Below are 16,740 nucleotides of genomic sequence, written 5' to 3'. Positions count from 1 at the left end.
GACTCCAGCCCCATCCTACTGGTGCTGACGGGATTAAAGGAGATAAAGAGGAGATTAAAAAGATAGAGAGGAGAGAAAAAGAGAAGTTTAAATGCAGTTTAAATATGAAAGAAATGCATATGTTAGTGCCTGCTGAGAGTTCCAAGGGAGCTGAAGGGTTTGGGAAGGGCCAGGAGCCCGTGAAGGGCTCAGGAGCTGCTGCTGCCGGGAGGGAGGAAATGCACCAATGGCTCCCAGCAGAGTCTGTGCTTTGAGGCTCTTTCCCAAACAGCTGCAGGAGGGAAAGCAGCTGAGTTTGGAGGAAGAGTTTTCTGCTGAGGTTTCCTGTTTGGAGCTGTCACAAGCTTGAGCTGCTCAAGGGAAACGCGGCTCTGCTTCCAGCAGGGCCCAACTGCCTGGGAGCACAACTTGGTTCCCTGGCCCTGAGCCAACGGGCAGCAGCAGCTTCTGTTCCCTCCTGGCTCTTGTGTCATTTCCAGCAGCACAAGACACACCAAGAAAAGCTCCTCCAGAACATGCCATAAGAAACACAACCTGATTTCATGGCATGGAGGAGCTCTGACAGTCCCACGGGCTCAGGGTTGTTTGTCAGTGAACAGAGCAGGGAAAAGCACAGCCACATTCCCTGCACAGGGAATTCACAGGAGGAAAGTGCAGCGCTGGAGGATGTGCTTGGATACAACGTTCCCACGGCAGTTTTGGGGATAAAATTGTCAGGAGAGAGAAAAGAAAAAGTGCTCCCAAGGGTGGGCTGGGGAGGGCTGGTGCTTCCCGGGAGGCTCCCGAAGCTCAAGAGGACAAAGCCCAGACCTTGTCCAAGCTGTGAGCTGGGTCTGAGCCAGAAACCAGGGGGTGGCAGAGACATTGCTGCTGAAGGGCTTCAGATTGCCAAAGCTAAAGTGTCCAGCATCAAGGAACAACTTGAGGTTATGGAAGTCCCAGTGCCCACGTTCCATCCCCTCATTTCAAGCTGAAAGCAGAGCGCCCCTTGTGACTCTGCTTTTTAATAATCAATGTCAAACTTCAACAAAATTCCCTTAGAAAGACCCCATGAAGGTTCACACTGTGAGAGCTCACTCGAGGCAGCCCCAACTCCTGCCCTGGTTCAGTCCCTGTCAAGCCCACTGTGCTTTCCAGCTGCTTTGCTCCAGCTCCCCCCAAATCACCACGAATTCCACTGAACTGAAACAAATCCAAATCCTCGTGGGTCGGGACAAGGGCAGGGAGAGGTCACTCAGGGATCATCATCAGGGGCACAACAGCCCGACATGGGGAAATGGACTGAACTTAGGACTGAGCAAATCAGACCAGGAGAATGAGGATTAAAATCAATCTTGAGAAACACCTCCTCCCGCACCTGAACTTTTCTGTCCGGGCCGCTGCTCGAGGGGCACAGAGAGGGGCCCGGCCTTGTCCCTCCAAACCTCCCTGGGAATCACCCCAGAGCCCTCAGCCTTCCGTGTGCCCATCCCCGGGGCCCCTTGTGGGCTCCCAATGGCTCCCGTGGCTCTCCCAGTCCATCCCAGCCTCTCCCAGTCCATCCCAGTCACTCCCAGTGACCCCGCCTGTCCATCTCGCCTCTCCGTGGATCTGCCGCCCCTCAGCCAATCAGAGCGCGTCTCTCTGGTGACTCATCAGTTGCCGGGCAGATCCACAGAGCCGAGAGCCCCGCGCTGGACTCGGCCACCCAGTGCCGCGCACTTCATTCCCAGTCCCGCCCAGTGCCACCACAGTCCCGCCCAGTGCCACCACAGTCCCTCCCAGTGCCACCACAGTCCCTCCCAGTGCCACCACAGTCCCTCTCGGTGCCACCACAGTCCCGCCCAGTGCCACCACAGTTCCGCCCTGTGGACCCAGAGTCCCTTCCACTCCTTTTTAGCCCATTCCCAGTCTACTCCGAGTTCATTCCTACTTTACTCCCAGACCTCCGCACTTACTTCCAGTGTCCCAGTATCCACTCTCATCTCTTCAGTGCCACCCCAGTCCCTCCCTGTCCATTCCCAGTCCCTCCCAATGCCACACCACTCCTCTCCACTCTCTCCCAGTGCCCATCCCAGCGTGTCCATCTCGCTGGTGCCCTCCAGCTCCCAGCCCGGCCCCGGCCGCCTGCTCTGCTCCCTGATGGATTTCTCCCCTGCCCACATCCAGCTGAGCTGCTCCCAGGGCCAGCAGCAGCTCTCGGGCCACGTGTTGGCCACTGCCGTGCTCCCCAGCGGGGACTGGAGCCAGCAGCTCCTGGTGCTGCTGGAAACCGCCCCCGGCATTGCGGGCTCAGCTCCAGCTGCCAGGTGGAGCACGGCAGCCTGGAGCACCCCCTGAGCCGGCACTGGGGCACGGCCCGGCCCCCACAGCGCCGGGGGCAGCGGGGGAGGCACTGGGGGGGCCCAGAGGGGGATTGGGGTGTGCTGGGAGGAACTGGGAGGGAGTTAGAGATAGACTGGTTTAAACTGGGGAAGGGATTGAGGTGCTTAGGATGGCTGGGAAGGGGTTTGAAGAATGTTGGGGAGGGTGGGATGGGGTTCTGGGGGTCCTGGTGGACCCTGGGAGGGAGTTTGGGGGTGCTGGGTGTCACTGGGAGGGATTTGAGTGAGCCTGGAGGGGCTGGAAGGAGATTGGGGATTGGAAAGCAGGGATTGGGATGAGGTTGGTTGTGCTGGAAAGAGACTGGGAGGAGTCTTGATGAGTCCTGGTGGGCCTGGGAAGGGACTGGGAGAGGGTTTGGGGGTCCAGGGGCAGTGGGGGGAAATTGGGAGGGGGCTGTGGGATCCTGAGAGGAACAGGAGGGGCTCTGCTGGGTCCTGGGGAGGCTGGGAAGAGACTGGCAGTGATTTACCAAAATAGCGATATTGATCCAGTATCAACATCAATCTGTTAATGGACAAAAAACCTCTCCAACAGTTTAAAGTTACAAAGTGGATGTTTAATCACAGCACTGGGCGAGTGCGGGAGTCACCCCTTAATACGCACTGCAAGTTGACAAAAGATTCCAGTGTCCATTTATTTACAAAAGTCTTAAATATCCAAAATACTAATACATATTAATACTAATGCATATGCATAATGCTAGCACCTCCCATGTTCCACTTCGGATTAGAATTCATGGTAATGATTTTAATGTCATTACGCCTGCATGGTTGGCTCCCCAATTTGAGGAGGGGGTCGTTTTGGTGAGGAGGGTTCATCAAGGGATGAAGGAAAACCGCTCTTCCTCACTCTCACCATTCTACCTTTACAATGGTTGACATTACAAATGACATTTGGTACAACTCCAGTTTCCTCCCTTGTGACTTGGAAATGGGTTTCCTGATGTAAGGTCTGTGATCTTCCTGAACCCGTTTATCAGTTTCTCTTTTCTCATTATAAGCACAGCTGAACAAACATACAATGAAAAGTAATTTTTTATCTAAGTCCGAGATTCATTATCTCAAATCCTGTTTCTCACTTAATCATTAACTCGAACTAGTTCCAGCAAGGCCTATCTCTAGCCAAGATCCCTAATTTTTCTAAAATTCTTAATTGTTTAAAATTAGTGACTCCAGAGGTTTCAGAGGGTCCTGGGTAGGCTGGGGGAGACTGGGAGGGTCCTTGGAGGGGCTTGGGGTGTCTGTGAGAGGTTTTGGGGGTCCTGACCTCTGCAGATGCCCCAGGGATGCCATCAAACGCTGCCCAACGCAAGATGCTGATGGGGATTGGAGTCTCAGTGTTGGGCTTCGTCTTCTTGGCACTGGGGCTCGGCTTCTGCCTGCGCAGGAAGGTGAGGGAGGGTTCTGGGGTCGTGTCTCCCTCACCCAGAGCGTTTGTGCTCACCTCTGGGCCCCCAAGCCCGGTGTCACCCCCTTTTCTCTGCCCACACAGCTCCTGAGGCAAAAGGTTCTTGAAGATTCAAAGTCAACAATTCCCATTGTCATTCTGTATCCTGTTGAATTTTCATTCCCCTGTTTCATCCAGGTGCCCACAGGGAGCCAGGAAGATGTGGAGCCTCCCAGCCAGGTGTCTTCCCAACACGCATCACCAGGACCACGGATCACCAGGGCTCTGCCCAACGGGGGTCACTGGGGATCATCCAACGCCCATCCTCCCATGGGGGATGGAGCTGGAGCAGCGCACGAAGCTCTTCCCGCACTCGGGGCACTCACAGGGCTTCCCTTACTGGTGCCTACGTTGGTGTCGGGTCAAGTTAGAGCTCCGTGAGAAGTTCTTCCCACACTGGGGACACTCGTAGGGCCTCTCCCCACTGTGGATGCGCCGGTGCCTGATGAGGTGGGAGTTGCGTTTGAAGCTCATCCCGCAGTCGGGGCAGCGGAAGGGCCTCTCGTCTGTGTGAATCCGCTCATGTTTGAGGACATTGGAGCTGGTCTGAAACCTCTTCCCACACTCAGGACACTCATAGGGCCTCTCCCCAGTGTGGATGCGCTGGTGTTTCCTCAGGTTGGAGCTCCACCCAAAGCTCTTCCCACATTCCAAGTAGGTGTAGGGCCGTTCCCCTGTGTGGATCACCTGGTGTCTCATCAGGTCAGAGATATTTCTGAAGCTCTTCCCACATTTCCCACACTCATAGTGTTGTTCTCTCATGTGGATCTTCTGGTGATTCCTCAGGCTGGAGCTCTGGCTGAAGCTCTTCCCACATTCTCCACACCCATAGGGCTTTTCACCAGTGTGGATCCTCTGGTGCTCGATCAGGTGGGATCTCTTTCTGAAGCCCTTCCCACATTCCAAGCACTTGTGGGGCTTCTCCCCCAGCTCTGAGCTCCGGCTGGATCTCTGGCCGTGTTCCTGGCACTGGGGGGATCTTTCCTCCTCGCAGCTCCCTGGACTGGGTTTCCAGCCCCTCCTCATGCAGGATCTCTGGGGCTTTTTCTCCTCCTCTGCCATCTGGACACAGTTTGGGAATGAAAATTCCTGGTTAGGAGGAAAAGGAGAGGAGAGCGCCTTGGACTGGGGGTTCCTCCATGCCCAAGTTCATCTCAGGAAGTCATTGGGCATCTTGTGTCTGTAACAAAGCAAAGCACCAAGATTCAGCCCAAACAAGAAAACAATGATGAAAAACTACCCAAACACCAAATTCAGGAAAAACCTGCTCCAGAATACAAAGATTCGGCCCCTGCAAAAAAACAAAGCACCAATATTTAGCCCAAAAAAGTTCAGAAACACCAAGATTCAGCCCCATCAAAATCGTGGATCCCCTCCCCAGTCACCTCCAGGGCAACACTCCTGGAACTGCACATACAGGGAGAATGGAACGTTGTCCTGCTTCCTCTTCGTTCTCTCCCACCTCCTCCTGTGGCCCTACTCTTCCTCCCACTCCTCTTCCTCCTACTATTTCTCCTCCTCCTGCACCTGCTCCTCCCACGTGAATCCTTAGACCGTTTTGTTCTTCAACCCTGCTTCTCCTTCCCTTCTCCTCCTGCCCCCAGGCCCAGCACCCACTGCCGCCTCCCTCTTCCCCCCCAGTCCCACAGCATCCCACCGCAGGGGCACGGATGCAGCTGGGCCAGCTCGGCCTGGGGCAGCGCTGGGCTCTCGGCCGCTTCCGCCCGCACTCGCTCCCCACTGCAGCCGCTCCCGCCACCACAGCGCGGGGGGGCCCGGCCTTGGCGCTCCCCCCTCCCACCTCCCCAAATTCCCCTCCAGGGGGGCGCCAAGGCCCGGGGGGGAGGGGCGCAGCTGGGCTCCAGCTGGGGAACGCTGGCAGCTGCGGCTCTGCCTGGACACTGATGAGTCATCAGCGCCGCGCGCTCTGATTGGCTCAGCCCTGCCTGAGCCCTGCGCCTGCACCAAGGGGGGACACCCTGCTCCAGGGGGGATGGCCCCAAAACGGGGGAACCCCAGCAAAGGAACAACAACAAAGCCTCTTTACAAACTGATCCCCTCAACCTCATTGCACATAGGGCCAGGGACGTGGACATAAGGAAGTGACAGGAGGAGCCATCAGCTGCACAAAATGTTATTAATTGATGACACAGACTGCTGCTCAGCCGAGGTCCTGCTAAATTCATCAACTTCTAGAAGAACAACAAAGACTTAAGACAGCCATCAATATCCTTAGCTATACAAAAGTGAGGTACATATTAAGGGGGTATGTGGGAGGTGCATTGGGAAGTCTGTGCCTCTCCAGGACTTCAGCCAATGGGGAAAGGGAGAGGGAGATGTGACCAAGAAAATTAGGATGAAAAGGAGGCTGTGTCCTCCAATAATTGGAGAGACCCCATGGGAAATGTCCCATGGCCTCGCCCTATTTTTATGAATGAAATTACTGTTACAGGACTCCTCTGTCTTCCTTGTGGACAGAAACCTGTGGGGATGTCAATTTTTCCACACACCTTGGGGCTCCTCCGCAATTCCTTCCACCGTCCGGGCCGGCGGGCAGTGAGTGCAGCTGAAGGGGCCTCACCCAGTTTGGGGGATCGGCTCCCTCGGCTGGCGGCGGCACCGGGGATTGATTGGGTACCCGAGAGTGAGCAGGAGACAGACGAGGGACGGATCAGGGCGGCTCTCAAGAGTCGGCAGGGAGAGAGCACTGAAAATCTCAGCAGTGACTACAGTGGCATCTTCAGGGAGTGAACATGGCAGGGCACCCAGGGAGGGGACAAAAGGGAAAGCCACAATGGGGTCCCAGCAAAAGGGATGAGGATCCCAAAATATCTCTCAAGGGTCCCTTGGGAGCATGTGGAGGTCGTTTGCACATTCTCCCGGAGGGAATTAAGGACATGGACACCCAGGGGGGCAAGAAGGGAAGTCCAGAAGGCATTTAGACAACAGGGGATGGATGGTGTTGGTGTGCTGGGAAGGGATTGGCTGAAGGGGAGTGTGCAGGAATGTGCTTAAGGCAAGAAGCAGGAGGAGGAATCCATGGGATAAGAAAAAGGATAATGGAAAAGAGGAAGAGAAAAATACTGAGGATTGGGATGTGTTTCAGAAGGGTCTCATCCTCCAAATTTGCTTGCTTACTCAGATCCTTTGTATCCCAGTTTTCCAGGACAGGAAAACAAGGAGGTGAGGATTTCAGGGGGTTTCTCTGAGCTGGGAGCGGCAGGAGCGGGCGCAGAGCTGCGGCACCGGGAGCACGGGCTGGGGGCCTGTGGGGAGCTGTGGGGCCGGGCCGGGGCTGTGGGGCAGCCGGGGCTCAGCGCCGGGCGCTGCCTGAGCCCAGCACCCCCCGGGCAGGGCCGGCAGTGGCCCCCGGCCCCCAGGAGGCTGCGGGACGCCCCGGCCGCTGCCCGGCCCCGTGGAGCTGCCGGCCCTGCCCGCCGGGGGGGCCGCCTTTGGACACTGCGGCAGGACAGGGACCGGCTCTGGGATACGGGCTGGGGAGGGGAGCCTCAGCACAGCCAGCACGAGGAAGGAACAGCTCACAAATGGCGATTAGACCTGCAAGGATCCACATGATCTTTTAAGCATTTCCTGCTGGGTCCCTGGAGACAGGAAGGATTTTGCAGAAAGCTCAGCAGCTGCCACAGGATGAGCACCCACAGGCACTGAGGGGGGCTGCAGCAGCGACAGAAGAAGCCCCTGCAGCACTTGCTCACAAAGGCTCAGCAGCTGAATGCAGCAAGGGATGAGCAAAAGGCCAAGCTGAAGGCAAAGGCCATGGCACACTTCCTACAGCCCCTGAGGGATCAAGCCCAGGGCCCAAGGGGGCCCCAGCACCCAGGGGACACCCTCGGCCACAAGCACCTGGCACAGGCATTGCCCTCCTGGCCAGGGCACAGCCCACCCAAACAGCCCCTGGCAAGGAATCAGCCTTCCAGCTGCAGGGCACAAGGACACTGCAAGCACAGACAGCAGCACCCTCAGCACCAGCAAGTCCAGCCCTTGATGGACACGCATTCTTAGCGGTGGCACAGCTCCCATTCCACCAGGGACCCACCACACTGCAGCCCTTGGGAACATCCAGGGTGGCTCTGGATCCAGAGGAGACCTTTCCTGATGGACACAGGGGCCTCTCTATCCACTCAGAACCTCACACCTAAGGGGGAAAATTGTTAAGGTATATTTTAATTAATAAGGCACTAAGTGAGAAAGATGAGTGGTTGACTTTTATTCAGCCACTATTAGCAGATGTGGAGGATGGGTTTAAAATGCAGGAATTTTTCTTTGCTCACAGTTGTGATTGTAATTTACTGGGAAGGGATTTGATGGCTAAACGGGGAATGCAGATTAATGTTGCAAAAGGTGATACAGAGGCTGGTTCTGTTGTACCTCTGTGTCAAATGTCTGGCAGAGCCATGGCTGAAGTGAACCCACAAGTGTGGGCAGACCCAGAGAAACTGGCAAAATTAGATATGGAGCCTCTCCAAATTTCCCTGAAGCAACCAGGACAAGAGGTGTCCAAAAGCAATCCCCTGTTCCAAGGGAGGGAAGGAAGGGCTCACAGCCTGTCTGGGAGTCCTGCTCAAGGCACGACTTGGGGAGCCAGGGATGGCTCCCTAGAATGCTCCTATCCTGCCAAACAAGAAATCCAATGGAATCCACAGAATGCTGCAGGACCCAAGAAGAAGAAATGAGATGATGAAACCGAGACACCCCACACTCTCAGATCCTTACACCAGCCTCAACCAGGTGCCCTCCTCACACTGCTGCCATTCACAACTTGATGCAAAAGATGCTTTCTGGGGATCTGCCCACTTCCAGAGGATGCAAACACAATTCTGCCTTGGGCTGGCAACAAGAGCTAGAAGGGAAAATTCTCAAGACATGGACGGTCCTTCTGCAGGGATGCACGGAAGCACCGGCCTGATTGGGGCAAGCCTTGCAGGAAATACCAAAGGAATTGACCTCACCCCCAGGGACTGGCTTAATGCAGGATGTGGATGACTTGATCCAGTCAGGAGGACAAGGAGAAGAGGCAGAGGAAGCCTCTGTGAAATGGCTTCATTTTCAGGCTAAAAAACAGCTTTGAGTATCTGAAAAAAAAGAAAGGGCAAACGGTAGAGAAAATGGTTAAATATTTGGGACCTATATTGACAGAAGCTTTGTCTTGTATTGACCCTGAGAGGGTCCAGGAAATCTCAGAAATAATGTGACCCTGGACTAAAATGGAGCTGCAGCAATTCTTACAATTAACAGGGAATTGCAGGAGCTGGATTGAGGATTCTCTCTTCTAGCCAGAACATTGTGTGAACTTTTAATCCCCAGATAGCCTCAATGTTATGGGGTGGACATAAGAAAGAGAACAAAACTTAACAAAATGAAAATAATAAAATGATTGATGCCCCAGCCATGGCTCTTCCAGACTCAGAAATCTGAATTGCAAGGGAATATTAAACAGGCCACCCCTGAGCCTGCACTGAAGGCAACGCAGCAGCAGCCAGGGCTCCCCAGCGGGGGAAGCCCCTGGGCCTGCCCACAGATCCTCTGCTCAAATCCTCGGCCTGGCCACCCTCCTTTGCCATCTCCAGCCACTGCGGGACAATCCTTGCTCTCACTCTTGCAGCTTCAGGCCTTTCTGTGCCTGCCCTCGCCACAGCTGCTGGGGAAGGCACCGGGACAATTCCACTCTGCCTCTCAATTCCACTCACACTCTGCCCTGCCTGGGATTCGCTGCTGGCAAAATAGACCAACTTGAAAATGGCTTCAAATCTTATTTCTCTAAAGGGACTTGGTTTGCCTTTGCCTTGGGGAAAGGAAATTTAAAGGTTTTTTTAAGGGATGTTCCACCACTCAGCAGAGATGAAATTAACATCTCAACAGACTGGGAATAGCCCAAAAGATTCCCCCCAAGATAACGACCAGCAACAAAACATCAGCACCCAGCAGCAAACATCAACCAACATCTTACCCCAGACACTGCCCCAGGCACAGCTGGAGACACCTGGTCTGGAAAAGGCTGAGCAGAAAATCCAGGAGTGCCCACCTAATTCACATCAGAGGCACAGAAATCCCGGTGCAACAGGAAACCAAATCCTAACAACTCCACACCTTCAAACCAATGAACATTAAACCAATGGATTTCTATGGGGTCAGAATGTATAAATTTAGGAAAAAATTAGTCAAACTCATGTGTCATGGGATGATTTTCTCTGCACACCCAGCCTAAGTGTGCATGAAATTATTCCTGTTGCACATTCTGGCCAGAATCAAGTAATGCCTTATTTCTCTAAAGACATTGTTGAAGAGTTTTTGCTTTTCACAGTTTCAGTGAAGGGATTACACCATTAGAATATTTTTTCATAATAATTTTATTTCCATATTGTGGGTTCTGTTTGGGCCAGTGTTGTGAGAATCAGTTTTTAGTCCTAGTTGAATAAAAAGAAAATACTTGATTGCTTTGTAATTTCTCTTTTTATGTTTGTATGTGGCCCATACTGATGGCAAAAGGATGGTATGGGTTATCTTATGTTCACATTTAAGATGTATTTTGAAAAACTAGAAAAGCTTAAAAGGTGGCCCTTTAACTCGTAAACCACTAATAGAATATTTTTTTTGTCAAAAAAAGAAAATCGGCAAAGAAGGCACCAGCAGGGAAGTGGGGAGAACACTTGAATCACCCCCAGCTGCCCAGAAAGAGAAGCTTTGTTCCAGGTAGCCAGGAGAGGAGCTTTAGAAATGCAAATGAACACTGATGGCCCAAAGCCTGCACAATGGCCCAGGGGCTTTGGGTATCAGACCATTGGGGTTTATTTGCTGCCACAAGTTCAGGGAAATCAGTTGGGAATCCACGTATGTGATGATTTCATGAGAGAAAAGCTGACAATTGATGCAGCCCTGGCTAGAGGGAGCACCCAGAAATGGGGAAAAGATGAACGACCACCAGAACAAATCCTGCAACACCATGGACCAGACCCTGGGAACCCTGATGAATTCACATCAGGTACCAGAGAAACCATTTCTCATTTCAATGGGATAATTAGATTACAGGATGCCATTGAAATAATAACCAACCACACAGCTCCAGCTCCTGACCTTCCCCCCAACCAATCCACTCAGATGAGGAACACAACATTTCACCATGGGATGGGATCAGATTACCTTTTAGTAGAAAAAGGAGAGGTTTGGGAAAAGTTACGTAACTCAAACTGCTGATGGAAAACAGATGGCAATGGAAAAGTAGTAAAACAGATAACAAAGGAAATACCAAAGCAACTCATATACTTGACCTGGAAAGGATGGGAATGGGACACACTTTTGTGGTTCCCTCGCAGACCATGGGTTAAACAAATGCTGTTTCTCCTCTCATGTGCTACAGCAACTCTCATCTTTTTACCATGCACCACACCTTGCTGAGTGCAGCTCATTCAGCAGCTGAGCAAGGGGATGCAGGTGGCAGCCAGGCCTCCTGAGCCACAAACGGCTACAAAAGGACAGAGAATGAGGGCACTGAGAGCAACCCCAAAAACAAAGAACACCCAGGAAGAAAAAACAGAGACCATGAGAAAATCTGCTTGGAGATAGGGCCAGGGACTTGTACATAAGGAAGCAATGGGAGAAATCACCAGTTTCAGAAAATGTTACTAATTGACAAGGACTGCTGTTCAGACCAAGTCCCGCTACATTCCTGAACTTCCAGAAGAACAAACACTTCACAGAGACAGGAATATCGGGTGTTATACAAAAAGGACATGCAGCAGGCAGATCGGGAAGGCTGAACCTTCCAAGCACCTCGGCCAGTGTTGGGCAAAGGGACAGGGACATGCGGCCGGGAAAATCAGGACAAAAACGAGGCCGCGTCCTCCAACAACTGGAGAGAGCGCACGGCAAATGCCCCATGGCCTCTCCCTTTGGGCAGCAATAAAGTCACTTGCACACCACTCCTCTGGCTCCTTGGGCCACACAAACCTCTGGCGCCGGGAATTTTCCCGCCCGGCCCCGGGCCCAGCGCAGCCACCTCCGGCCTCCCGACACGAAGCGGGACGAGCCAGCGCTGCTCCGCCACCGCCTCCTGCCGAGGCCCCAGCGGCAAGGAGACCGCGGGCAGCCGCTCCCGCAGCGCCCTCAGCCCAGGGCCAACACGGGCCGGCCACGGCACAAGCCACCCGCCACAGCCCCCTGCCGCCCCCTCCCGGGCCCGCAGCGAGCCCCGAGCCCCCGCAGAACCGAGCGCGGCTCCCACCTGCGATGGCCGGGGCCGCCTCCGAGCTCCGCCGCCGCCTCACCGGGCTCCGGTCGCCGCTGCCGCCGCTGCCGGGCCCGCACAGACGCTCCGGCAATGGCGGCTCTCGTGCCCCACGGCCGCCCTGAGGGCGCCAGCAGGGCCGGGCTTGTCCCCACTCTGCCCAATCAGCGCGCGCCAGAGCCACGAGTGACGGCAGAAGCAGCCAATCGCAGCCAGCGGCGGGCTCTGCACACGGCACGGCCTCGCGTGCCTTGGGCTGAGCTCGGCCATTTCTCGGCCCCCTGGGCTGAGGAGCGGCCCCGGCGCTGGGCCCGGCCCGGGCAGGAGGCCAAGGAAGCGCCGCTGCGCTGAAGCGCCGGGAGCTCGGGGTGCCCGGGAGCTGAGGGCGCTGCGAGCTGGGGGTGTGTCCGGGGTGGAGCAGGGCATGCCGGAGCGAGGCCAAAACTCTGTGACTCTCCTTCCTGTCCCGGGCGGGGAGCAGAACACACAAGGAAAGGCTCGGGGGTCGGGATGAGGGTGGGGAGAGTTCAATCCTTGGTCACGGGCACAGCACACCTGACTTGAGGAAATTAAATTGAATTTATTCTCAAACGTGTCAGAACAAGAAAACGAGAAGGAAAGTAATTCCTACGGAAATCCATCTTTCCCCCCAGCTGTCCCTCCTTCCCGGGCTTAACTTTGTGCCCCTCTCCGTCCCCCTCCCCGCCCAGAGGCACAGGGATGGGGGTCACAGTCAGGTCATGTCACTGCCTCCCCCTGAGGGCCAGGAATCCTTGTCCTGCTGCAGCCTGGGGTCCCTCGCAGGGGCCAGAGTCCCTCAGGACCAGGCTGCTCCAGCGGGGATGGCCAGGGGGATCCCCGAGTCCGGCCAGGAGCCACTTGCATGGCTGTGCAGGGGCTTCTGCCGGGCTCGGGGCCTCTCTCAGGCACCCCCTGCTCCGGCCCGGCCTCACTGCCCCCCTCACCCCCCCCATGCAGCGAGTGCCCGGGCAGGGAGATGCACGATTTTCCCGGGGCTGAATCTTGGAGTTTCTGAGCTTTATTGGGCTGAATGTTGGTGCTTTGTTTTTTTGTGGGGGCTGAATCTTTCTGTTTTGGGAGGATATCAGCTTTTTGGTGTTTTGGAAGTTTTTGATCTCTTTTGATGTTTGGAGGATGTTGGTGCTGAATCTTGGTGTCCTGGAGGTTCTTTCAGACACAAGATGCCCATTGACTTCCTGAGAGCACCTTGGGCAAGGCGGTACCCCCAGCCCAAAGTGCTCTCCTCTTGTTTTTTCCCCCAAACCAGGATTTTTCATTCCTAAGCCATGGCTGGATGGAGGAGGTGGAAAAGCCCTGGAGAAGCCGCATGAGAAGGGTCTGCAAACCCAGCCCAGGGAGCTGCGAGGAGGAAAGATCCCCCCTATGCCAGGAACATGGCCAGAGATCCAGCCAGAGCTCAGAGCTGGGGGAGAAGCCTCATGGTGGGGAGAAGCCCTGCAACTGCTTGGAATGTGGGAAGGGTTTCAGGTACAGGTGCGAGCTGATCCAGGACCAGGTGATTCACACTGGGGAAAAGCCCTACAAGTGTGGGGAATGTGGGAAGTACTTCAGCAAGAGGTCCAACCTGAGGGCACACCAGGTGATCCACACTGGGGAATGGCCCTACACCTGCTTGGAATGTGGGAAGAGCTTTGGGTGGAGCTCTGACCTGAGAAAACACCAGCTCATCCACACTGGGGAGAGGCCCAACGAGTGTCCCCAGTGTGGGAAGAGGTTTCAGTGCAGCTCCCATGTCCTCCTACATGAGCGAATTCACACAGACGAGAGGCCCTTCCGCTGCCCTGACTGCGGGAAGGGCTTCAACTGCAACTCCACCCTTGTCAGGCACCGGCGCATCCACACTGGGGAGAGGCCCTACGAGTGTCCCCAGTGTGGGAAGAGCTTCTCACGGAGCTCTCACTTGACCCAACACCAACGGAGTCACCAGTAAGGGAAGCCCTGCGAGTGCCCCGAGTGTGGGAAGAGCTTCTCACGGAGCTCTCACTTGACCCAACACCAACGGAGTCACCAGTAAGGGAAGCCCTGCGAGTGCCCCGAGTGTGGGAAGAGCTTCGTGCGCTGCTCCAGCTCCATCCCCCATGGGAGGATGGGCATTGGATGATCCCCAGTGACCCCCGTTGGGCAGAGCCCTGGTGATCCGTGGTCCTGGTGATGCGTGTTGGGAAGACATGTGGCTGGGAGGCTCCACATCTTCCTGGCTCCCTGTGGGCACCTGGATGAAAGCAGGGGAATGAAAATCCATCAGGACACAGACCAACAATGGGAATTCCTTGAGGAGAGTGGATTTGTTGACTTTCAATCCTAGAGAACCTTTTGTCGCTGCCTCAGGAGCACTGTTGGCAGAGAAAAGGGGGTGACACCGGGCTTGGGGGCCCTGAGGGAACACACATGCTCTGGGGGGGGGAAATCCAAACTTAGGGACCCTGTCTCACATTATTGCTCAGGTAGATGCTGAGCCCCAGAACCAGGAAGACGAAACCCAGCATGGAGACTCCAATCTCCGTAAGCATCTTACTGCAGGTGGCATTTCATGGCGTCCCTGGGGCAACTGCAGAGGTCAGGACCCCCAAAACCTCTCACAGACCCCACAGGTACCTCAAAGGACCCTCTCAGTCTCCCCCAGCCTGCCCAGGACCCTCTGGAACCTCCTTTGGACTAACTAATTTTAAAAAATTAGGTATTTTAGAAGATTTGGAGATCTCAGCTAGAGACAGGCCTTGCTGGAGCTAGTTAGAGTTAATGATTAAGTGAGAAGCAGGATTTGAGATAATGAATCTCAGACTTAGGTAAAAAATTACTTGTCATTGTATGTTTGTTTAGATGTGCTTATAATGAGAAAAGAGAAACTGATAAACGGGTTCAGGAAGATCACAGACCTTACATCTGGAAACCCATTTCAAAGTCACAAGGGAGGAAATTGGAGTTGTACCAAATGTCATTTGTAATGTTAACCATTGTAAAGGTAGAAAGGTGAGAGTGAGGAAGAGCGGTTTTCCTTCATCTCCTGATGACTCCTCCGCACCAAAACGACCCCCTACTCAAATTGGGGAGCCAACCACGCAGTTGTAATGACATTTTAAACTGATTACAGTGCATTTTAATCCAAAGTGGGGAATGGGAAGTGTTAGCATTATGCATATGTATTAGTATTAATATGTATTAGTATTTTGGATATTCAAGACTTTTGTAAATAAATTCACACTGGAATCTTTCGTCAACTTGCAGTGCGTATTAAGGGGTGACTCCCGCACTCGCCCAGTGCTGTGATTAAACATCCACTTTGTAACTTTAAACTGTTGGAGAAGTTTTTTGTCCATTAACAGATTGATGTTGATACTGGATCAATATTGCTGTTTTGGTAAATCACTGCCAGTCTCTTCCCAGCCTCCTCAGAACCCAGCAGAGCCCCTCCTGTCCTCTCAGGATCCCACAGCCCCCTCCCAATTTCCCCCCACTGCCCCAGGACCCCCAGACCCTCTCCCAGTCCCTTCCAGCACCAGCAGGACTCATCAAGACTCCTCCCAGTCTCTTCCCAGCACAACCAACCTCATCCCAATCCCTGCTTTCCAATCCCCAATCTCCTTCCAGCCCCTCCAGGCTCACTCAAATCCCTCCCTGTGACACCCAGCACCCCCAAACTCCCTCCCAGTGTCCACCAGGACCCCCAGAACCCCATCCCACCCTCCCCAACATTCTTCAAACCCCTTCCCAGCCATCCTAAGCACCTCAATCCCTTCCCCAGTTTAAACCAGTCTATCTCTAACTCCCTCCCAGTTCCTCCCAGCACACCCCAATCCCCCTCTGGGCCCCCCCAGTGCCTCCCCCGCTGCCCCCGGCGCTGTGGGGGCCGGGCCGTGCCCCAGTGCCGGCTCAGGGCGTGCTCCAGGCTGCCGTGCTGCACCTGGCAGCTGGAGCTGAGCCCGCATTGCCGGGGGCGGTTTCCAGCAGCACCAGGAGCTGCTGGCTCCAGTCCCCGCTGGGGAGCACGGCAGTGGCCAGCACGTGGCCCGAGAGCTGCTGCTGGCCCTGGGAGCAGCTCAGCTGGATGTGGGCAGGGGAGAAATCCATCAGGGAGCAGAGCAGGCGGCCGGGGCCGGGCTGGGAGCTGGAGGGCACCAGCGAGATGGACACGCTGGGATGGGCACTGGGAGAGATGGGAGACGAGTTGTGTGGCATTGAGAGGGACTGGGAATGGACAGGGAGGGACTGGGATGGCACTGAAAGAGATGAGAGTGGATACTGGGACACTGGATGAGGGCGTGGAGGTCTGGGAGTGAAGTGAGAATGAACTAGGAATAGACTGGGAATGGCTAAAAAGGAGTGGGCGGGACTGTGGCGGCACTGGGCGGGACTGTGGTGGCACTGGGCGGGACTGTGGTGGCACTGGGAGGGACTGTGGTGGCACTGGGAGGGACTGGGAATGAAGCGCGCGGCGCTTGCAGGCCGAGTCCAGCGCGGGGCTCTCGGCTTTGTGGACCTGCCCGGCAACTGATGAGTCATCAGGGAGGCGCGCTCTGATTGGCTGAGGGGCGGCAGATCCACGGAGAGGCGAGATGGACAGGCGGGGTCACTGGGAGAGGCTGGGATGGACTGGGAGAGGCTGGGATGGACTGGGAGAGGCTGGGATGGACTGGGAGTGACTGGGA

The 16,740-nt window shown here is 55.0% G+C and overlaps 1 protein-coding gene across 2 annotated transcripts in view; it reads right to left on the bottom strand.

Moving 5' to 3' along the window:
- Nucleotides 1-2,898: 2,898 nt before the first annotated feature.
- Nucleotides 2,899-16,740, bottom strand: part of LOC147646128 (uncharacterized) — a 251,303-nt gene continuing 237,461 nt past the window's right edge. Inside the window, exons 1-2 of one of the 2 annotated variants that reach the window (XM_086873909.1) lie at nt 12,050-12,406; nt 2,899-4,990 (exon numbers count right to left, since the gene is read on the bottom strand). In XM_086873909.1, the coding sequence (XP_086730035.1) occupies nt 4,147-4,872 (726 nt within the window). In that variant the 5' untranslated portion in view covers nt 4,873-4,990; nt 12,050-12,406 and the 3' untranslated portion in view covers nt 2,899-4,146. Of the gene's footprint in view, nt 4,991-12,049; nt 12,407-16,740 lie in introns of those variants that run through there. The other variant, XM_086873910.1, reaches the window with a different exon arrangement.

Source organism: Cyanistes caeruleus, unplaced genomic scaffold (assembly GCF_971803275.1).
Source record: "Cyanistes caeruleus unplaced genomic scaffold, bCyaCae1.hap1.1 HAP1_SCAFFOLD_120, whole genome shotgun sequence".
Classification (NCBI taxonomy): Eukaryota; Metazoa; Chordata; class Aves; order Passeriformes; family Paridae; genus Cyanistes; species Cyanistes caeruleus.
Note: the sequence above shows the minus strand (reverse complement) of the source record. Positions and strands in the feature narration are given on the sequence as shown.